A 23,038-nucleotide genomic window follows, 5' to 3' on the forward strand; every position below is an offset into this window, starting at 1 on the left:
TCCTAATGCACAACTCCTAGAACCCTGTTTTGACCTGCCTTTTGTAATGGAGGAAGCCATGGGTTCCTAGGTTCTAGCACTAAGCACAGTGCCTGGCACATAATAGGCACTTTATGAATCTTGATTGATTGGCCCATCAACTGCTTTGAACTTGCTGACTAACTAGGGGCAGTCCATTGCTGTCTCTGTGTCTCAGGCACTTCGTTTGGAAAATAAGGAATTCAAATCACCTACTTTGCAAGTTGGAAGGGACCTTATCAGGGATCTTCCAGGAGTGTCCCTACTAAAAGAAATCATTACTCTGTGCGGGGACCCCAGGGAGAACTTTTGTTCCCATATAAAGTATTGCTGGAGAGTCTTGGAGTTGGGGGCGGGACAGAGAATCCTGTCTTGGGCATTAACTTTCTGGGTGGTCCTGGGTGAATCACTTACTGCTCTACGCCTCAGTTTTCTCACCTGTAGATTGGGGATCATGACATTGCCTGTAGAAGCCACCTTGGGTTTGCCACATGGTGCTATCTACCTGACAGGGACCACTGTAATTTCTAGCACTCTTTCTGCCTGGCTCCGAGGGAAGAGCTGGGGCAGAGGAGGAGGCTTCTGGGTGGCAGACTGACTCAGTGGTTGGTCAGAGCTGTTTGCCCATGAGGACAAAGCAGAGAAGGCCCTGCTCAGCCCAAGCCCCTTCTGTTCCAGCCTGCATGTGCTCTCAGTGCCCAGGATGGTGTTGACTCAGGACAGGGTGAGGCGCCTTCTTCCAAGCAGAAATGAGACAAGTTGCTGACCCCTTAGGGTTAGGGACATTGTGACAGAGTGGTTATCATGGAGAAGACATTGGCCTCATCCTCTGGGGAGGCAGACCTCAAGGTGTCAGCAATGCTAGGCTCCAGTCTCACCTCAGATGCTGAGCAGCTGACAGTTGTAGACAAGCTGCCCTATATTGTAGAGTTGCAGATTCCTCCTCTGCCGGTCGTGGTCCATACATGACCTCCCTCCCAGGGCTGTTGTGATGAATGTGCCATGAGCCCCTCAAAGTGTAGCCATCAGACTTTTCCTGTGGCTTTATTCCCCAGAGCAGTGTCAGAGGCAGCCCCCAAAGCACAAGAGCTACCCTGTTTCTCACACATTTTCAGGCTTGTCGCAGCCTTATCCCCACAGTGACTCTGTGAAGTGGACAGGGCAAGATTTTTAGTACAATTTTAGAGAAGGAAATTGAGGTTCCAAGAGGGAAATGGAATTGTTCCTACATACACAGTGATCTTTTCTGACCTAAGTCCTGGACAAAGTTCACCCTGCAAGATGGCCTTTCCTCAAATCATTAAGCTGGCAGGGAACTGGAGATAGCTCTGCTGGACCAGTCTGCTTATTATGTAGGTGAGAAAACTGAGGCCCATAGAGAAGATGGGATTGACCTGGGGCAGAGCAGCATGTTGGTAGTGAAAGAACTGGAGCTACAGCCCAGGGGCTCGGGATCATTTGGCCATTTCCCTGATCTCTCAGGAAAGGACAGATGCATTGAACCACTTAGCACAGTACCTTGGACAGAGCGGCCACTTCAACCATGCTTGTCCATTCACAGATTGATTTAACCCACCAAGCCTTGGGAGAAATGCCCAGACTTTGACCTTCAGGATTCCCTGGAGCCCAGGAGGGCCCTGGTCCCTGAAACTTCTTAGCTGTGTGACCTTAGATGAGTCCCTACCCCTCTCCAAGCTGAGTGCTATACCAAACAGCCAGGATCCCAGGATCTTGAGGCCAGGAGCCATGGGTCACCTTGGGGACACTGTGGTATGAGAAGCAGAAAACTGTGGTCCAAGGTCCCAATTCAACCATGATGTGCTTTGAGACCCTGAGACTCTGCTCCCTAGGCCTCAATCTGTGTCCATAGATGATGGCTTGGGGCAAAGTAAAGGTTGTGGTCACTGTGTGATCTTGGGTAGGCCTCTTTCTTGTCTGGGCTGTCTTCTCATCTTTAAAATGGAAAGGGGCTTATTCTAGATCTTCTCTAAAGCCTCTTCCAAGTCTAACATTAGTGATTATGTGATTACATCAGGGCAACCATGGGAATTTTTCTTGGTTTGGTGCTAGAGAGGATGAGGTCAGAGAAGGTGGACACCTCACTGTCCAGCCCTCACCAGGTGAGGACCTCAGAACTTCAGAGCTGGTTTTGGAAGGGATGAAAAAAACATCTAGTATCACCCATGTCTGAGCAAGGGTTCCCCCTAGACTATCCTTAACAAGTGGTCATCCACTGTACACTGAAGTGGATGACCTCAACTGTTATGGCGAGAGGCAGAGAGTTTGGGTTGGGATGCCAACGGTACTTCTTACTAGCTGGGTCACTTTAGGAACTTCTCTTCCCCTTTCTGAGCCTCAGTTTCCTCATCTGTGAAGTGAGGGGGTGGGCATACGTGGCTTCTGTGGTGCTTTCCATCTCTAGATCTCTGGTTCTGGGATTCTATGATGAACTCACTACTTTCCAAGCAGACCAATCAAAACCTGCTTCTCTGTAACTTCCCCCTACCTCCATCACTGAGGACAAGAGAGACAAGTCTACTCTGTCTTCCATATGACAAACTTTTAGATCCTTGAAGAGCGTGATTCATTCCCCGTCCCCTACCTTACCAGAGCCTTTTCTTCTCCACACTAGTCATTATCAGCCCCTTCAACAGGTGGACACATGGTTTCTAGATCTTGCTGAATCACCTAGAACAGTTTTAGATCTTAAAGGGGAGATGAGGGTTGGAGGAGGTAATGCTTATCCTTAGTTGGTAAGAAGGGCTAGGGGTCCTGGGGTGGGGGTCCTGTGAGAAAACTATGTATGGCCTGGAAGAGATCTCTTCAGGGACTTCAATCAGGGCACTTTGGGAGAGGTAAGGAACATTTAGAGACTAAGAACAGCTCTCCTCATTTTATATAAGAGGAAGAGACAAAAATCCATGATCACTGGGCAAATCTGGAACAGAGCAAAGACTCTTCCCTTCCCCACTCTCACTTTAAGTAAGTATGGCTTTGGAGTCAGAAGATCTGGGGCAAGTTTTGGGCAGGAAAACTGGCGGTCATCTCAGAGGGAAAGCACTAAGGTTACTGAGGACTTGGAAAGGCTTTTTGCAAAAGAAGGGACGTTAGGTGAACTTGAGGGAAGCCAAAAGGCAGTATTCCCTTGAGTCCTTCCATGATTCCAGATCAATCCACACATTTGGTATGACTCCAGATGTCTTTTCTTATTAAATATCCCCTCTGGCAGCATGAGCCTCTTCATCTGCCATGGAGATGGGCTCCCCACCACTTGGGTCCCTCAATCTGAATCTATCCTGTGCACTGGCTACTTGCTCTCCTGTGGTTCTCCCATATCTCCGTCCTCTGGGTTATCCATCTGGCTGACTGGAAGTGGTGTAGAGGGTGCTGCCTTCTGACTGCCATTTCAAGTCCTCCACCATCTGTCCCACTCCCACCTTTCCAGTCTTCTTACCTTTGACTCAACTCCATGCACTGGAAGACCCAGCTCCAATAAACATCCTCCTGCTCTTCCTCACTTATGACACCGTCTACCTCCTCCATGCCTTTGCTCTAGCTGTCTTCCATGCCTGGATGCTCCGGTGCTCTCCTTCCTTCCTGTTTCCTGGCTTCCCTGCTTCCTTCCAGTCTCAGCACAAACCCCATCTTGTGTAGGAGGCTGTTCCACTCCTCCCTCCTCGAGAGCTGCTTGTGCTGCCCTCTTTCAGATGACCCCACGTATTTGATACATCACTTTTATTTACTTCATTTTTACATGTTTTCTCCTCCACTATAATGTACGTTCCCTGAATGTAGGACCTCATTTGCCTTTCTTTGTATTTCTACTGCTTAGCAAAGTGCCCAACATTTATGTATCTCTTAATAAATGATTGTTAAGTAATCAATTGATTTGGGGTCAGTCTCTAAAATCCTTTCTATTTTTTAAAAAATATATATTTCCCCCAATTATATGAAAGGCAATTTTAACATTAATTTTTAATGTTATTTAACATGTAATAGGTTTATTTTGGGGGGGGGCATCTATTAAGTATTTACTTAAGTGCTAGGGATACAAAAACAAATATAGTCCCTGCCTATAAGGAACTTACATTCTTTTAAAAAAAAATTAAATAATATTTTTCCTCCTATTACATGTAAAGATAATTCTTAACATTCATTTAAAAAAATAATATGAGTTCCAAATTTTCTCCTTTCCTCCCTCAACTTCCTCTTTTCCCCTCCCTGACACAGTAAGCAATTCGATCTAGCTTTTACACATGTAATCATGCACTATTTTCATATCAGTCATGTTGTAAAAGAAGACGCAGACCAAAAGAAAACACACACACACACACACAAATAAAGTGACAAATAGTATGCTTTGAGCTTATTCCATCAGTTCTATCTCTGGAGGTCAATAGCATTTTTCATCACCAGTCCTTTAGAATTGTCTTGGATCATCGTATTGTTGAGAATAGCCAAGGCTATCAGAGTTGGTTACAATGTTGCTATTGCTGTGTACAATGTTCTGGTTCTGCTCACTTCACTTTACATCATTTCATGTGAGTCTTTCCAGGTTTTTCTGAAATCAGCCTGCTCATCATTTCTTTTAATACAATATTATTCCATGACAATTATATACCACAATTTGTTCAGCAGTTCCCAAACTGATAGGCATCCTCTCAATTTCCAGTTCTTTGCCACCACAAAAAGAACTGCTATAAATATTTTTGCACAAATGGGTCCTCTAAAGTCCTTTCTAGATATAAGACTGTGTTTTGAGAGCCTCTGACCTCTTTCTGCCCTCCCCCCTTCCAGATGCCTCCAGGAGAGTGGAGTGAGCTGGGGAACCACTCCCAGGGCACTGAGTTCATTCTGCTTGGTATCACAGACCTTCGAGGCCTGCAGCTCCTGCTATTCACTGTTCTCCTGCCCACTTACCTGTTGACCCTGCTGGGCAACTTGTTCATTGTGGTCCTCTCCTTGGTGGATAGCCGTCTGCAAACCCCCATGTATTATCTCCTGAGGAACTTTTCCCTGCTGGAGATGGGCTTCACCTCAGCCATCACTCCCCAGGTCCTCAGCCACCTCCTCACAGGCCATAAAACCATCTCCGCACCCAGATGCTTCTCCCAGATGGTCCTTTACTTCACCCTGGGCACTGTGGAGTTCTTCCTGTTGGCTGTAATGTCTGTGGACCGATACCTGGCTATCTGCTATCCCCTGAGGTACCCAGCCCTTATGACCAGCCAAACCTGCCTGGGGCTGGTGCTGGGCTGCTGGGCTGGAAGTTTCCTCTTCCTCTCAGGGCCTTGCATCTGGCTGCTCCTCCTGCCACTCTGTGGACCAAAGGTGCTCAATCACTTCTTCTGTGATAGCACCCCGCTGCTGGCTCTGGCATGCACCGACACCAGACTTCTGCAGCTGTCTGCCTTCTTGGTGGCTGTGTGCACCCTGGCCGGTGCCGTCACTGTGACAGTGACGTCCTACCTCTGCATCATCTGGACCCTCCTGCAGCTGTCCTCTGCCCAGAGCCGGCGCAAGGCCTTCTCCACCTGCTCCTCCCACATGCTGGTGGTCTCCATCACCTATGGCAGCTGCATCATCATGTACCTCCACCCAACCCAGACGGGACAGCTGGACCTCAACAAGGGGGTGGCCTTCTTCAACACCATTGTTGCCCCCCTGTTGAACCCTTTTGTCTACTGCCTGAGGAACAAGCTGGTGCAGCAGGTCAGCAGGGATGTGCTGGTCAAAGGAAGGGGGCCATCTAGGCACCTCAGAGTTTGACTGGGGGGCCCTGGGACCTTCTAGAGGGGTCAGAACATGGATGAAGAGGGAGATGGAAGATGATGGGGTAGGAGAAAAAGCAATGCCTTGAGAATCATAAGCCCTGTGTCTGAGGCTCAGCACTTACACTTAATAGCTCGGTGGTCTTGGACAACTCTCTTCTCTTTTCTAGGCTTCTATTTCACCCTCTGTGAAATCAAATAATTGAATAAGATGATGTCTAAGGTACCTTCCAACATAAACTTCCCATGACTCTCTTTGGGGACAAAACTTGTAAAGGAAGAGTAAGGTGAGGACAAGGAGAGAAAGAGAGACAGAGATAGACAGAGCAGTGAGAGGGGCAGGGCAGGAGATTGGAGGACAGAGAGATGATATAGATAAGAGAAACAAAGAAAATAAAAGAATATAGGGGGAAAAGTATGAGGGAAAAAAAGTGGATGAAGAGATGGAGTGGTAAAGGTAAGGGATGGAATGGAGAGATCAATAAAAGGAGAGACAGAAAGGCATGAAAGTGAGGTGGCTGGATGAGAGAAAGAGTGAGTAGAAGACAAGGTTGGGGGAGGAGGTACAGAAAAAAGGGCAAGAGAGAAAGGACAGCCAGGAGGGAACAAGTCAGCAGATGGGAGAGAGGTGAACCGCAGAATCCCAGAGGTCACCGAGGCCAAATGCTTCCTTTGACAAATTAGGTAACTGAGGTCCAGGGAGGTAAAGGGACTTCCCCGATGTCTCATAGCCAGTAAGAAGCAGAGTGGGGATATGTACCCTGGCCTCCTGAATTCTGTGCTAGTACACTGGGATACTGAATAGATGAAAGTGGTAGAATTTTGCAAATGATGACCACTACTGGGAGCCTGTAGGCTGATTATCAGGGTCACTTCTTGGAAAGGAATGGATGGATACCAAGTTACACAGCTGCTGAGAGCTGAAATGCTGGAATCACCAAAGAAGCTTCTCAACACAAACAGTATGGGCCCTAGATGCACAGAGTCCTGTACCCACCTCTCATTAGAAGGCCAAGAAAGAGGGGGCTAGTTATAACTCACAATTTCAAAGTCAAAGTAGAAGTTCTCTGTATTTCAAAAAGTCTTGAGAAGCTCGAGCTCGGAGAAGCTTGAGCACTGTTGGGGTGTGATGGGAAGCTTCATACAATGCTAACCAAAGGAGATGCAGTGCCATAGCAGAGGAAGGATGTTCAACAAAGATATGCAGTGACCACATCTTGCTTTTTGAGCTGAGTGCATCTTTTCTGCCCCTGTGTTGGCCACCTATGGGCATCTGGTCTAGCCTCAAGAAAGGACTCAACTTTATCACTTTACTCAGCAGCCAGGACTGGCCCAATCCTGAGTCCCCTGAGCCAATCAAGTCCCAAGGACAATTTTAATTTCTTTTAAGGAAAAGCCTACCTGGCTGGGGCCACTGATAGATGGTTCTGCTCCTCCAGTCTTCCTAATCATTTCTCTGTCCAGCTCACCACAGAAGCTCCACCAACCCTCTGTCTTCTTGCCTCATGTCTCACTCTCTCACTTGAGGGCCTCACCTGATTCTTCCCTGAAAAATGGAGGATGTTCACAAGTTTCCTCTTCTCCCTTTCTCATCTCAAATCCTTCTGCTATCATCTCCAACTACGTCGTCCTTTGCCCCTATCTCTAACCTACTTTGTTTCCAAGACTGATCCGTCTGGATGCGCCCTTAATACTCCCCTCTTCTCCAGCAGGTTACAACAATATGGCACCCACTGTCTCTGTTCTTTAGTCTCCCCCATTAGTGGCTCCTGCCCAGCCACCCAGAAACATTCTTGGCACTAATCCACATGTAAGAAACCCTTACTCAACACTGCCATCCCAGGAGCCATTCCTGGTGTGTCTCCTCTCTTCAGCAGAACTCCTTGACAAGGCACCAGCTCAGTGCTTCCGTTTCTTCCCTCTCCCTCTCTTCCCAATACCTGCGGTCTGGCTTTGGATCTCATCACTTAAGTGAATCTTCTCTCTCCAAAGTCCCAAGTGATATTGTAATAACCAAATCAACGGCCTCCTCTGGATTCTTATGCTAATCGGCCTCTATAGCATTTGACACTGTTGATCACCCTCTGCTCCTGTGTACTTTCCCCCTTCTTGTTTTTTGGGACCCTGTTCTCTTCCATTTCTCTGCCTGTCTATCTACCCCCTTTCACTCCCCTCAGCCAGACCTTCATCCATGCCGTGCCCAAATGCTTTGTCACCTTTTTCCCACTTATCTGATAATCTCCTGCGCTCCTATGAATTCAGTGGTCATTTCTGTGCAGACGATCCTCAGGTTGGTATATTCAGCCCTAGTATCCCTCCTCACCTTCATTTCTACACACCGTTGCCTATTGGACATTTCATCTTGATGTCCAAAAGCATCTCAGACTCAACCTGTACAAAGACCTCATTGTCTTTCCTCTGACATCTGTGTTATAGTCCAGGGCACCAACATGTTCCCAGCCATCCTTGTTTCCAGCCTAATTCATGCAGAGAGTTAACGAACTCTTTGCTCTCACTCATTCACTCTCCATTTAGCCAATCAGTCTCCAAATCATGTTGTTTTTTCCTTTATAACACCCTTCCTTCCCTGACATAGCCCCTCCCTAGTATAGTCTTCCATCACCTTAGGCCTAGCCTATTGCAATTGGCTTCAATTTATCTCATTGCATCAAAGTTCTCATTGCTTTGATCCTTCTAGAATGATTTTTCTAAAGCACAGGTCCTGGGGTGGCCAGGTGGTGCAGTGATTAGAGCGCTAGGCCTGGAGTCAGGAAGACTCATCTTCCTGAGTTCAAATCTGACTTGAGATAATTTACTAGCTGTGCGACCCTGGGAAAGTCACTTCACCCCATTTGCCTTGGTTTCCTCATGTAACAAAACACAGGTCCTATTATGTCACCCCACTACTCAACACCAGTGGATCCCATTTACCCACCTCTAGAATCAAGCATAAAGTCCCCTGTCTGACATTTGACACCCTTCACAACCTTCCTTCTTACCCATTACTCCCTTCAGCATCTTTACTGACTTTCTTGCTGTATATTCAAGGACTCTTGCTGTCTTCTTGCAGGAAAGTCCATCTGCTGACTCCTTTCATACCTGGAATAATCTGTCTGCTCACCTCTCCCTTTTTTCATAAGAAGACTAGGAAGATATGAGGAGGCCAGTTTATAAAGGCCAGAGAAGGGGATTTAATATTTGATCCTGAAAATGGTAGTGAGCCATTGAAGTTCATTGATTCAGGGGGTGGGTGAGTTGGTCAAATTTGAGCTTTAGAAAGACTGATTTGAGTAGTGGATGTACTGGTGTGCGAGGAATGGGGACCGACTAGTGAGTACTTGCAATTGTCCAGGAATGAGGGCATGAGGGCTTGTACCAGGATGGTGGCAGTGTCACAGCAGAGAAGACGGGTGGCTTAGGAGAGATATTACAAAGATAGAAATAACGTGAGTTAGCAACTTATTGGATATCAGGTATGAGAGAGACTGTAAGGAATCAAGGATGGCACCTCGATTGTAAGCCTGATCAACTGAGAGGTTGGTGCTGCTCCTGACAGTAATTGTGAAGTTATGAAGAGGAAAGGTTTTGGGTGAAAACAGAATGAGTTCAAATTTGAACCTGTTGAGTTTAAGATGTCTATGAGAAATCTAGTTTGAGATGCCTAATGGACAGCTGGAGATGCCAGACTAGAGGTCAGGAAAGAGGTTAGGGCTAAAAAATTAGATCTGAGAATTATCTGCATAGAGTTGCTAGCTGAATCCATGAAAGCTGAGGAGGTCACCATGGTAAATAGTTATGGAGGGAGAAGAGAAGATAGCCCATGACAAAGCCTTGATTAGTAGACTCAAAATTCATTATTCCCTATAAATCCACCCCCTTCCTAACTTCCCTACTTCTGATGAGGCCATCATCACCCTTCTAGTCACCCAGATTTCCAATCTCAGTCATCTTTAACTGCCCCCTCTTCTTCCCCTTACATATCCAATCAGCTGCCAAGACTTATGGCTTCCATGTCTTCAATATCTTTGCTATCTCAGCGTCATTCATGTGTCAGTCTCCTAATTCATATCACCTTCTCATTCTGTTGCAATGGTCTCTCAATGGGCATTCCTGCGTTCAGCTTCTGCCTTCTCCAACCTTCCTTCTCCCAGCTGCTAAGGTGATATTCCTGACTGGTAGAACATACTCCATTCTTCCCCTGATCAAGAAGCTTCAGTGACTTCCCCCAACCCTTAGGATGAAATATGGACCATTTGTTCCCATAGACTACCTGTGCCCAACCTGTGGTAGAGCCTTCTGAGCTCATGTTGGTCTGATCAGCCCAACAGTAGGACTGTACAGTAGGACACACTGTACCTTCACTCCAACATGGTGATGGCATATTGGTTCTCTTTGGGAATGAAGGACAAAAACCAGGATGAAATACAAATTTTTCTCTGTCTTGGAAAGCCCAGTATAAATCTACTGAAAAACAGACTGATCACCCTCATTACACTCTCTCTCTGGAGGCAAACAGAGGTTAAGTGACTCAACTAGCCCAGAATCCCACAGCTAGTAAGTGTCTAAGGCTAGACTTGAACTCAGGTCTTCCCAATTCCAGAGCCAGTGCTGTATCCATTGTGCCATTCGGCTGCCTTCTCTGTGGAAGAGAGGTTTGAGGTTGGAGAGCCTGGATTCAGGGAGACCAATTAGGAGACTTATTGCTATATTGCAAGCAAGAGAAGAGCAGGGGCTTAATGAATGCCTCTTGATTAATTCAGAGTCAAGAACTGTGAAAGATCCAAGGCATTTGGATGACTGCTAAGGAGGCATCCCTCTGATGTGTTAGAAAGGAAAGAGGAGCTTTTGTGGTCCCTCTGAATGAGGAGTCATAGGACTGCCCAGTTTGAGTCCCCTGAATCCACTGTCTCACCGAGTACTGATTTCTGAAACAGGAGGGGAATCTCTCCAAGTGACAGAAGCCTTTTCTCTCCCTTTCTACCAAGTCTACAAATTCTTTCTTCTCTACATTACTACTCTGTTGTTTGACACTTGGACTTTCTGAGTTGGTGGGACAAATCTTGACAAATCCTTATTTGTCAAGGCTTCTGTATTGGGGGTTCTTGTTCTGATGAAGGTTGAACTAACTGATCTTGAGATCCCTTCAGAGCTCTTCGGTTCTTGCATTCTCTCAATCAGACTCTGCTAGGCTCCCCAGGGCCAAAGTGGGAGCCAAGGCTGAAGGGAGCAGAGGACCAGGGACAAATGGATGTTGTCAGTCAGGAATAAACTCCATACCAGGGAGAGCCATGCTCGAGTGGGATGGGCTCCCTAAGGTCATGGATTACACTCAGCACTCTTCAGGAAGAGGGTGAATGATCACTTGTGGTGGGCAGTCCAGAATGGATGCTTGTTCAGCTATAGGTGCATACAGATGGTTGCTGAGAGTTCTTTCCAGCTCTCAATTTCTGTGACTGACTTCTCACTCACCCTGCCCTGGCATCTTCTGCTTAATCCATTCCTATGAATTCTGCCTTATTGTATGTGAGGCATAGTACATTAGAAAGAGCCTGGGACTTGGGGTCAAAACAGCAAGTTCAGGATACAAGTCTGCAGATTACCCTGGCCTCCTCCCTTCCCTGGCCACCAGTTTCCCCCTCAGTAAAAACAAGAGAACCCCACTAAGTGACTTTTAAGTCTCTTAACAAAAGGAGGCCTACGGATCCTAATTCTGCTCCTCCTCTTGTGACCTACGTTAGTTCACGTCATTCCCCTCTCTGGTCATCACTTCCATTCTCTGATTTAGGAATGGTTGATCTTCGAAGGTCCACTCCAGAGTCTAGGCGAGATAGATCTCAACGCAGAGCCTCATAGATTTTTCATTCTCCTTCATTTTTTTCCTTCCTCTTATTCCTGGAAGGAGGCTTAGAAATCATTGGTTCCCAAATGGTTCTTTTTACAGTCAATGAAAATGAGCCCAAAAGGGAGGTGAAGGAATTTGAAGGATCATAGAGTTGGTAATTCCAAGAAGCCCTCTAGTACAAGTCCTTGATAATAACAATGAGCAATCTGAGGCTTAGAGGGTGAAGAGAGTCTCCCAGGGTTACACAGATAGCAAGACAACACAGTCTTCTTATGTGTTTCCATATTAGACACTGTGGGGCACTGGTAACTCCAGCTCTTGGTAGCATTTGCTGCTTAAACCCTTCAAGTTATTTCCACAGTTGAGGATTAAGTATCTACTGGATGCAAGACCCTAAGCCATAGAGATCAATTAACTCAGACCTCTGGACTCAAGGGGCTCCCAATTTGGCTGGGGTTAGATCCAATGCAGAGAAATTCAGGAATAAAAAGAAATCCCACCTTGAAGGGGACTTGTCATCATTATCCCGGCTGCTGTGGTTCTCTGTGGAGTTTTTCAAGTGGCTGATCCTCCGCTGCCCTTCTATTCTTCTGCCTTCTAGGACTGGGAGGCTTTTGTCCACAAGCTCAGGCTTCCTTTGTATTTGTGACCCAAGCTCATCTCCTAAGAATCCAGGTTCTTCAGTCTAGTGGGCATGTCCTCCTCTCCCCCAGATATTGTTCACAGCCACTCAGAAACTGAGCCCAGGGATGGAGGGGCCACATTCTAAGAAGTATGCAGTTTCTTTGATTAATTGAAAAATGTGTGTGTATTTGTGGGTGGGAGATGAAGAACTCTGCCACTGGAGAACCTCCCTTTCTGCTGCCCTCAGCCTTCCTCCCTTCTCTACATAAGTCATGGAAGTGGTGGTTTATAGGAAATAGGTTTGTGAGAGAAAGCAGTAGGAAGCAAGTTTCATCCCCATGCATGAAAAAGGTCTTCACAATTAGAACTGTCTGGGGTAGCTAGGTGTTACAGTGGATAGAACATGGGTCCTGGAGTCAGTAGAACACTAGATGTGTGACCCTGGGCAAGTCACTTAACCCTTATTGCTTCCCTCTCCTCCCCTGCCCCCCCCAAAATAAAAACAATTAGAGCTGTCCCAAATTGCTAAGTGCCAAGGGCAGCCTCTGGAGAGTAAGGCTCTCCTTCACTGGAGATATTCAAACAAAGACTGGCTGGGGGCACTGTTGGAGACCTGTCAGAAACATTGTGGAGGGAATCCTTGGGCAGAGATGGGTTAGACTGGATGCCTGTGAGCTCCTGGCCAGCTCTGATATTCTTTGGATCTGACATTCTTTCTGTCATGGCAAGAGGGACTTCTAACCATCCTTACACGGAAGCTTTTCTTCCTTCTGCAAGAGGAAAAATGAAGCTAGAGAAGAGCCTTTTCCCTTTTCACCTTCTCAGTATAGCTCTGTGCCCAGAAGAAGCCTGAGAAGGCTCTGCTGAATCTGCCTGCTGGGTCTTTGGGGAGGTGTGACCTGCAGGTCATGTTATCTCCTAAACAAGAGGAATCCTAGGTCTTCCCAATAACTGTTTCCTTTCCTTGATGAAACTTTCTTGGTGAAATGCAAATTCCTTGTCCTTTCAGGGATCTCCTTGCCCCATTGACTCTCACTGCTTTCCAGATCTCCAAAATGCTGTTGGCCACCTTTGCGTATTAGACAGCGTCCAGAAGCTGTTAGGCATAGGAGACGATGAAGCTAAGGTCTCCATTTTCCCCTCTCCCATCCACATGCTACATAGATCTAGAGCTTCTGGGAGTCTCAGGTTTTGGAGATGCTTAGTTTCTCCCAGCGCCCTTGCCAGGGACAAGAATTTCAATCTCAGTGGCTGCAGAAGCTGGGTTCTGGGGTGGCTGGGGAGGAGCAGATCCCTGAGTCACTGGAGTCATAGTATTTACTGAGTGTCCCACTTGGGGCAGTTAAGATGGGAGCAACTTGATGACATCTAGAGCCCTGTCAGGATATGGTGATGTTGGAAAAGGATATGAGAGAAATGCGTAAGGAAGACAAGAATGAGTGAAATGTCAGGGTCTAGAGACACGGAGACAGAGACATTCAAAAGAGATATTCCATGCAACAGTTCCTGCTTTCCTGCTTCAAACAAAGACTTCCTCCATACTTAAATGTAACCAACAAAAGCCCAACACCTTTACCCCTTACCTTATGAGATATCTCCTCCCTTTCGCCTTGAAATTCCCAGAAAATAACATTCAATACAGAATGCCTGTCCTTTGCATGTCCTACTACTCCCAACCTCTTAGAGTCACTTCTCTCTCTGTCCTTGCTTCCCTAACACTCAGCTGAATCTGCCTTCTTTAAGGACAACAAAGATCTGTATCTTGCTGTATTTGGAATCCTTCCCCCAGGATTCACCTTCCAGGACCTTCCCATAGTATTTCATGCTGTTAGCCATCCTCTCTTCCTGTGTCTCTCCTTCATTTTTCTCCCTTTCTGACACTTCCTTTTTTGTTCAGTCATTTCAGGTGTGTCCAGCTCTTTGTGACCCCATTTGGGGTTTTCTTGGCAATGATACTGGAATGCTTTGCCGTTTCCTTCTCCAGCTCATTTTACAGATGAGTGAACTTAGACGAAAAGGGTAAAGTGACCTGCCCAGGGTCACATAGCTAGGAAGTATCTGAGGCCAGATTTGAACTCAGGAAGATGAGTCTTCCTGACTCCAGGCCTGGCACTCTATCCACTGTACCACCTATCAGTTTTTTCAGGACTAGCATCCATAGTTTGACCCATAGGCATTGGTGATCCCCTGAGTTCTGACCTTGCCTCTTCTCCCCCCATTTTCTATTGATTTTCTTTTCCAGTAATCTTGGATCACACAAAATGTACTGTCCTTTCTATACAGATCAATCCCAGTAGAAATTGGGCTCTTGTCTGTCTACTAAGCTTTACTTCAGCATCTCCAATGCCTTTGGGACTTCTCCTGCTGTAGACATCCCTAACTCCACACGTCCAAAGCAGAAAAGGAACAAAGCAAGACTTGGGGCAGGGCTGTACTAATGCAGTTGGAACCAGCTGCACCAGAGGGGCTTCTTAAGTTTAGGGAGTGAGTAGCTGCAGCTCAGAAGCCTGCGATGGCTGTAAATCAAGGCTTGATTCATGTTTTCTTGATTATCTACATTTAAGAAGTGATGGAGAAAAATGTTTATACTATAGATTAAACTTAAAAGAAGAGCCAGTAGGTGGCACCATAGTTCATAGAGCATCAGGCCTGGAATCAGGAAGACTCATCTTACTCAGTTCAAATCTGGCCTGAGACACTTCCTAGCTGGGGTGACCCTGGGCAAGTCACTTCACCCTGTTTGCCTCCATTCTTCATCTGTAAAAATGAGCTGGAGAAGGAAATGTCAAAGCACTCCAGTATCTCTGCCAAGAAAGCCCCAAATAAGGTCACGAAGAGTCAAACACAACTGAAAAATGACCGAACAGCAAATTTAAAAGTATATCATGGGGGCAGCTAGGTGGTGCAATGAATAGAGCTCTGGCCTTGGAGTCAGGAGGACCTGAGTTCAAATCCAGCTCAGACATTTAACACTTACTAGCTGTGTAACTCTGGGCAAGTCACTTAACCCCGATTGCCTCAGCAAAAAAAAAAAAAAAAAGAAAGAAAGAAAAAAGAAAAGTGTATTTTGGGTACAATTTGTTTTTTTGTTTGTTTTTTGAAAACTAGTTGCTAATCATTTATTAGCACACCACAGGCTAAGAGAAAATGGTCTTCAAAATCAAAGATTGGTTTTAGGACTAAGGAGGTTTGAGTTTGGATTTGTGATGGGAAACAGAGTCAAGTTCGTGATTTACCCAGTGCAGAAACTAGTCCTTCCCTGTGAGCTCTGGATTTAGAGCATAAGAAAAGAATTTGAGTTCAAATCCATGACCTCTGGTTGTTTTTGTTTTTTTTTATAAAACAACACTTAGATATATTTTTAACTTTGGACAAATGACAACTTCATGTGTCTCACTTTCTTCCTCAGAAAAATGTGTGGATTGGTATGGAATTTCTGGGCAGAGATTGGAGTTTGTATCTAGGGTGGAGGAGGGGGCTGGGAAAGCAGTCAGTGAGCCAATAAACATTTATAAAGTACTTACTAAGGGCTAGTCCTTTTTACCTCCAGAATTTCAAAGGAAGCATTCAATCCTCCCACCAATCCCCGACCCCAGCCCGAAACATTAACAACAAAAACAGCTGCTGCCTGGAAGGAGAGCATATTGTAATGGAGACAAGTGGGAAATTGCTGGACTGAGTTGACTGACCCCATCCCCCACCATTGTATAATTTTTTGGGGGGAGGTAGGGTGGGCCCTCCATCCTAGTCTAGGTTTCTGAGCAGCTGTATAACACATCTTTTGGAAGGCAGTTTTCTCTGTAATTGAGTACCTGAATTGCTGGGGAGGAGCTCGGGCTGTGAATGGGGGAAGGTTTAAATTCTGAAATAGAAACTATAACCAAGACCTTTTCAGGTTTTCAAGGCTGAAGTCCAGGGGAAGAACTGAAGTTTCTGCTCTCTCAGGAACTCAATGGAGAATCCCAATAGTCCAGACTCCGTAGGTGAGTAGCCTTAAAGGACAATTTTGTTTTCCTTATTGAATTCCTCCGATTGGGTTCAAATTTGAAGAGACGTTTGGAACTGCCTGAGGGCAGGAGCCTGATTTAGCCAATCTCTGCAGCTCTGGGTTCCACACACTGGAGGCACTTAATCCTGTGAAACTGGGTCGAGCAATTTGAAAACCAAATGTCATTTGTTTTAGACTCTGAATAAAAGCGATAAGTGTCAGAGCTTCATCTTAAGAGAAAAGAAATTCTGCTTTTGTTTGCTGGACACTAGCCTAATGAGGCCTCTACTGGGTCCCCATTTTCTGAGGGCTCTCTTCCTGCTTCTCTTTTCTGTCCCATCCTCACCTCCCATAGGCTAACATCTGCTCCCTTCTTCTGGAAACAAGTCACCACCTCTTGTTCCAGAGATCTCCAGAGATAACACCCAAGACTTTGGAATTGGGGCCCCTCCTACTTTTACAGGGCTGGTGCCAAAGTGTTCCCTCCAGAACCTTTCAAACACAAATGATAAAGTCATGTATCTTTCAAAGATCTCTTTCTATCTAGTCCTCCTCATGTTCCCTTCTGAACCTCAGAAAGTGCTGCAATGACCCACTCTTCTTTTTCTTTACTATTTGACTTTTTCTCCCAATGACTTGGATAAAGGCATACAAGGTATGGTCAGTGAACCTGGAGATGACACAAAGCTAGGAGCAGCAGCTTAACCTATTGGATGATGCAAAAGGATCAGCACATGCTAGAGAATTGGGGCAATCAAAGACACTACAGGTTCCTCAAAAGATCTGGGACTGTAAGCTCCATAAGGGTCAGCAGTGTGAAATGATAGCAAGCCTCTTGCTGCCTGGGCCTCGCTTGAGAGACCCAGCTTTCAGGAACAAGATGGAGAAAGAGCCCATGTCCTCTGCCCTTGTGAGAGCTCATGTGGACATTCTGTTCAGTGCTGTGTCCCATGCATAACAGGGACACTGATAATCTAGAGATTCCAGAAGAGGATGTTATATAAATTTTAGTGTTATTATTAACAAATTTTCCTTAGATTCTGTGAGCTTCCTAAGTGCCTTCAATCATCCCTGAGGCACCAGGGATCTCTCCCTTTGTGGTCGTGGAGCAGTGCTGTTTACTCTGACCAGATCTCCAGGCCATCTCTTAGCCTCCAGTTAGGGCACGGTGGGATAGAGGGTTCACATAGGAAAGTAAGAGTGTTGACTCCTTGGCGCCCCCCCCATTCCAGTTAAGGTGCCTGTCCCCTCTGATCTCTGGAAGCAGAGTTGACACAAGAAGCCAAAATCTGTACTCCAGAGGGAGGAGCTCTCTATTTGTCCTCCCTCCCTCCTGAGCAGACCCAGGCTGGGATCTGGAATCTCTGACATCCCCATTCCTGCCTCACCTCCTGTTGTGATTATCCATCAGCCCTTGGAACAGAAAGGAAAACCCTGGCTCTCAGACTTCAATGCTCGATTTCCCACCCTCATCCTAATACTATTTCTCACTGTAGCTCATTTATCAAACCTTTACCCAGAGCCCAGGAAGAAAAAGAATGAGGGTATGTTGGGGTTTTGAGGGTATGTTTATGCTTATGTATGTGTTTGTATATACAGTGTAGGTCTGTGCATATGTGACTAGGCACCAAGAGATCTGAGTTCCATTTCCAAACTTGCCTCACTATGTGACGTTGGGCAAGTCCTGTCTTCTTTCTGGGCCTCATTTTCTCCATCTATAAAAAGGCTTAACGCCTTCAGCACCACTTCTTTTTTTTTTTGCTAGGCAATGGGGTTAAGTGACTTGCTCAGGGTCACACAGCTAGTAAGTGTTATGTGTCTGAGGCCAGATTTGAACACAGGCCCTCCTGAATCCAGGACCAATGCTCTATCCACTGCGCCACCTAACTGCCCCAGTACCACTTCTTTATAAGACTCCAATGAGGTCTTGGCTAGAGAAGCATAAAGTTTTTTTTTATTTTAATTTTTTTTATTAATTTATTTTGATTTATCAACGATCACTTCCATATTTTTTTTTTGTTTTTTTGTTTGTTTTTTAGGCAATTGGGGTTAAGTGACTTGCCCAGGTCACATAGCTGATAAGTGTCAAGTGTTTGATCTGAGGCCGGATTTGAACTCAGGTCCTCCTGACTTCAGGGCCAGTGCTCTATCCACTGTGCCACCTAGTTGCCCCATTCCATATGTTTTTGAGTTTAAAATTTTTCTCCCTCTTCCTTCCCACCACCCTCCCCAAGATGGGGAACAATCTGATATAGGCTATACATATACATTCCTATTAAACATATTTTCACATTAGTAATGTTGTAAGTAAAAGTTACAACCAATAGGAGGAACCACCAGAAAGAGGAAACAAAACTCAACAGAAGAGAAAAAAAATAGCAATTCAACTTCCACATTTGTTTCTTTGGATGTAGATAGCATTTTCCATCACTAGGTCTTTGGAGATATCTTAGATCCTTGTATGCTGGGAAGGGTTAAGTTTATCATTATTAGTCCACACAACGTTGCTGTTACTGTGTACAACGTTCTCCTGGTTCTGCTCACTTCACTCAGCATCAGACCATACAAGTCTTTCCAGGTTTTTCTGAAGTCAGCCTGTTCATCATTTGTCATAGCACAATGGTATTCCATTACATTCATATACCACAACTTGCTCAGCCATTCCCCAATTGATGGGAATCCTCTCAATTTCCAATTCTTTGCAACCACAAAAAGAGCTGCTATGAATATTTTTGTACATGTGGGTCCTTTTCCCATTTGTATGATCTCTTTGGGATATAGTCCTAGAAGTGCTATTGCTGGGTCAAAGGGTATGCACATTTTTATAGCCCTTTGGGCATAGTTCCAAATTGCTCTCCAAAATGATTGTATCATTTCACAACTCCACCAACAATGCATTAGTGTTCCAATTTTCCCACATCTTCTCCAACATTTATCATTTTCCAGTTTTGTCATGTTGGTCAATCTGACAGGTGTGATGTGATACCTCAGAGTTGTTTTGATTTGCATTTTAGAGAAGCATAAAGTTAAAGGTGATGTGCTTATTAGGGGTGGGGGCAATAATCATTACCTTGAGCACTATTATTTAAAGAAGAAGAGAGCCCAGCACTCAGTGGATTAGGGGTGACAGTCAATGACCTTTGCTAGCTTGAACAGGAAAGGAACCGAGAGTGAATCCCTGAAGGCATGTGCACACCTCTAAAGGTCTAATCTCTTGTCCAACGGAGGTATGCAGGACCCAGGTGTCCATACCTCCTTACAGACAAATTAACTTTGGATGCTTAAAAAAATCATACAGTGGTGGCACAGAGTAGTACAGCCAAGAATCCCCATCTCCATCTTTCCTCCATCCTATCCTTATAAGTCTTATAAAAGAGAAGAAAATCCAGACATTGGGTCAGCAACAAGTCCTCTGGGCTCTGGATGTCCAGGAAATGCCTTTGATGCTAGGAATCCTCTGGTCGACTTTCACTTGGAGAGTTAGAGAAATTAGAAGTTGAGAACTCTAGTATCTCTTAGTGAATTTTGACTTCTGCATTGGTGTTTAGGTTAGATTTAGAGTAAGAACGCAAAAGGAACAGGTAAACATAAGGTCTACTGGATATCCATTTTACTTAGCACTGGAGACCTAGACAGGTGGGAAAGTGTAGGAAAAAGATCCCTGGTCTGGGAACCCGGAGCCAGACTGAGGCAGAGAGTCTGGTTCTGTCTTTTCTACAGGCTGCGTGCATGTTTGTCCTTTGTTCTTGAAGAGGACCATGACATCGGGGAGATGATGATATGACTTGGCAATTGACTTTGATTTGAGTAAGGTGTACAATCCTGGGAAAGTCCTCCCCTCTCTCATGGCATCAGTCCCTTCATCTGTATGATAAGGAAGGGAAGGAGGCACTGATTCATGTTATCTAAGGGATTTTATGACTCTCAGAAATAACCCAGGGCAACTTACCTCTTCATTTGTCAGATGGGTGAGCTGAAGGCCACGGAAGGTAAGTGAATTGGTGGAGGACACACAGCTGATAACTTGATTGAAACAAGATTTCTGTCTCCAGCCCCAGCATCCTCTGTAATATTCCTCTGCCTCCCTATGACTTGCAATTAGACATGGTTTGGAACTAGGGCTGCCAATTCCAAAGTTCATGATTTACTCAGGACCAAGGACAGCGGTGTCCTGGAACCTGATGGAATCAGCTCCTCCAGAGCGAATGGTTAAATTTGTAGGATGAGCATTTACGTGTCACAGCCACTGCAAGGCTACAGATTAGAGCTTAATGTATCGTTTTCTTGTTGAATAGAAAAAGGACTGTTTCCTGCTCAGTCCCTTCGAAGATCCCTGCTGTGGATTTCTGATCCAACTGGGTCTTTCTGAGGGTAAGCTTCTGCTCCTGCGCCTCTTGTGGCTTTGCAGGATGCAGCTGCCTTTGTTATATCCCTGGACATGTTGTGACACCGCTGGCTGGTTTGTTTGTGTCTATACTGGTTTTTTTGATGGCTCCCTTTCCCATGAACTTCTGGCTAATTTAATGTGTTGTTCTGGTGTGGAAGAAGTCATTTGCTACAGTTTCTTATTGGCTTTCTTGATCATTCTTCTGTCTGCTGTGACTTTGAGATTTTTGCCGGAGAAGTATATGGGAGATGGGTGATCTTCCTCCAGTCAGGCCCCTGTCTTGACCAGAAATCTTCTATAATGTCAGATTGTGATGAAAAGAGACTTCTAGTCTGCAACGGGTCTCTCCAGCCTGTGGAAAAAGTCCCTCACACTCTGGGATTTTTGTGGAAACTTAGGTTTTCCTTTTGAAATAAGACGTTTGATTTTCTTGTTCTTTTTCTTTTTTTTTTAATTAGTCAATGATGAAACCCAGCCTCTGTGTGGGTGGGCCCAGAGTAGAAGGGCTCCTTGCTGAGACATGAGGCTGGTGAAATGCCCCAGTCCCCTTTGGCGTCTGTGTCAGTTTTGTTGTAACCTTTGGTACCTGACTGAGCTCTTTGTATTAGAAGGAGAGAATGAGGGTGGGGTGGCCAGCCCACCTGATGTCACTGGATCAATGTTTCTGTACAAGTGACAAGCCCAATCAGATACCTTACTGGAATCTGACAACAGTCCTGTGAGATGAGTACTAGAGGTGTTATTGACCCCATTTTAGAGATGAGGAAACTGAGGCTCAGAGGGATGAAAGAGACAGAACTTGAAACCAGATCTCCTGATTATTGGTTCTTGGCTAAGTTTATGGAAGTTAATTTGCAACCAGTTGTGCAAATCTGTTTTGGAGACTCTGGGCCATTTTACTATTCCTAATGAAGAGGAACTCCAGTGGTTAACAATCAATTCTGGGAATTATAACACCCTTCCATAACTCCAGGGGAAGGAGCTTATGCTTCATATGCTTAATCCTACCTGTGTGTCTATTGACAAGTCAGGTCACCCCCTGGTCCTCAGTTTCCCCATCTATGAAATGAAGGAGGTGTCCTAGCTTGTGTATACAATCCTGCTTTCCCAGCATAGCACCAGGGGTGGCTTCTGAGGTTCCTTCCAGCTTTACGTCTATGATCTGTGTCAGGAATCATAGCTGTGTGGCCTGGACAAGTCTCTTGTCTCCTGTAGGCCCATTTTCCCCATTTGTAAGAAGAAAGACTTGGACTACATGGCATGTGAAGGTCTCATGTTTTCCTCCTATAACCCCAGGACTGGGTTAGCCAAAGGGCACTATTGCATGAGTGATGAGCCAGGCCCCCCCTTCTTCTCCTCTTCCTCTCCCCTCTCTTTTCCTCTTCTCTCTCTCTCTCTCTCTCTCTCTCTCTCTCTCTCTCTCTCTCTCTCATTGGGAGGATGATAGGCTTAAAATCAGAAGGGTCTTTTAAGGTCATCTTGTCCAATCTCATTTTGAGACACAGAGAAGAGAAATTAGTTGCCTAGTGTCACATAGATGCCCTTTCGCATGCTCCAGCCTCCTTCCCCCAACTTCCCTCATTTCAGTCTGTGCCAAAGGATAGACTAAGCCACCTATTCTTTATCTACCAGTGTTATTCATGAAAACAGACTACCAAATCTGAAATAGTTTCAGGAAGAAATTTATTAAGTCATTTGGTAGAAGACAGTGAGCCAGAAGAGTTGTATTTCCCTCTCATCCAGACTCTGGAAGGTTTACATTATATAGAATTTTGACAAGAGCACTGTACACATTTCACATGTGCACAATTCAATGATCTTTCCAAGAGTTAACTTGTAAAGCAAGGTAGACTGAGATGTATATGAGTAAATATAAACATTCAGTAAAATTTGCACAAATCCAAAACACAAAAGGAACCCAAGACACAAGCTTGAGTGACCCCACCCCCCACCCCCCAGGCCCATGCAGAGAACCCAAAACAAGATGCTTTGGGAGGAGCCAGGACCTGGGGACTCCAATCCCTTGTAGCCAATTTCTGCCATTCCTAGAGTTACTGAGGTCAGGGCGACATTCTGGGTTCAAACAATATCTAGTTTTAACAAAATAATAATTAATCTTTTCTGAACAATATAATAAAACATTTCACATACCAGCCATGGATCTCTGACATCTGTTGTGTCTTTGGCTTTCCTGGAAGAGGCTGCTGAGCACAAAATGACACATCAGTAGCCAGCAGCGCAGTCTAGAGGACTTGCCCTGGATTGACAGTCAGGAGACCATCCAGGCCTTATCTCTGGCAAGGACTAATCCTGTCACCTTAGGCTAGTCTCTCTTTCACAGGAGGCTCAGTTGCCCTGGTGAGAGGTGCTGTTGTTCAGCAGGAAGAGAGCTAGATCGAGGGTCTGGG

The 23,038-nt window shown here is 45.5% G+C and overlaps 2 protein-coding genes across 3 annotated transcripts in view; both read left to right on the forward strand.

Annotated features, from left to right (window-relative positions):
- LOC114030972 (zinc finger protein 501-like) overlaps positions 1-23,038 on the forward strand; it is a 156,855-nt gene that overhangs the window by 91,321 nt on the left and 42,496 nt on the right. For both annotated transcript variants that reach the window (XM_027845944.1, XM_027845943.1), the window contains exon 2: positions 16,151-16,238. In XM_027845944.1, the coding sequence (XP_027701745.1) occupies positions 16,208-16,238 (31 nt within the window). In that variant the 5' untranslated portion in view covers positions 16,151-16,207. The remainder of the gene's footprint in view (positions 1-16,150; positions 16,239-23,038) is intronic.
- Positions 4,816-5,820, forward strand: LOC114030976 (olfactory receptor 49-like). Its single transcript, XM_027845947.1, has one exon. The coding sequence runs from the start codon at positions 4,816-4,818 to the stop codon at positions 5,785-5,787; it is 972 nt and encodes a 323-aa protein (XP_027701748.1). The 3' UTR covers positions 5,788-5,820.

The sequence above is a fragment of the Vombatus ursinus genome, unplaced genomic scaffold (assembly GCF_900497805.2).
Source record: "Vombatus ursinus unplaced genomic scaffold, bare-nosed wombat genome assembly UNPS02015030.1, whole genome shotgun sequence".
Lineage (NCBI taxonomy): Eukaryota > Metazoa > Chordata > Mammalia > Diprotodontia > Vombatidae > Vombatus > Vombatus ursinus.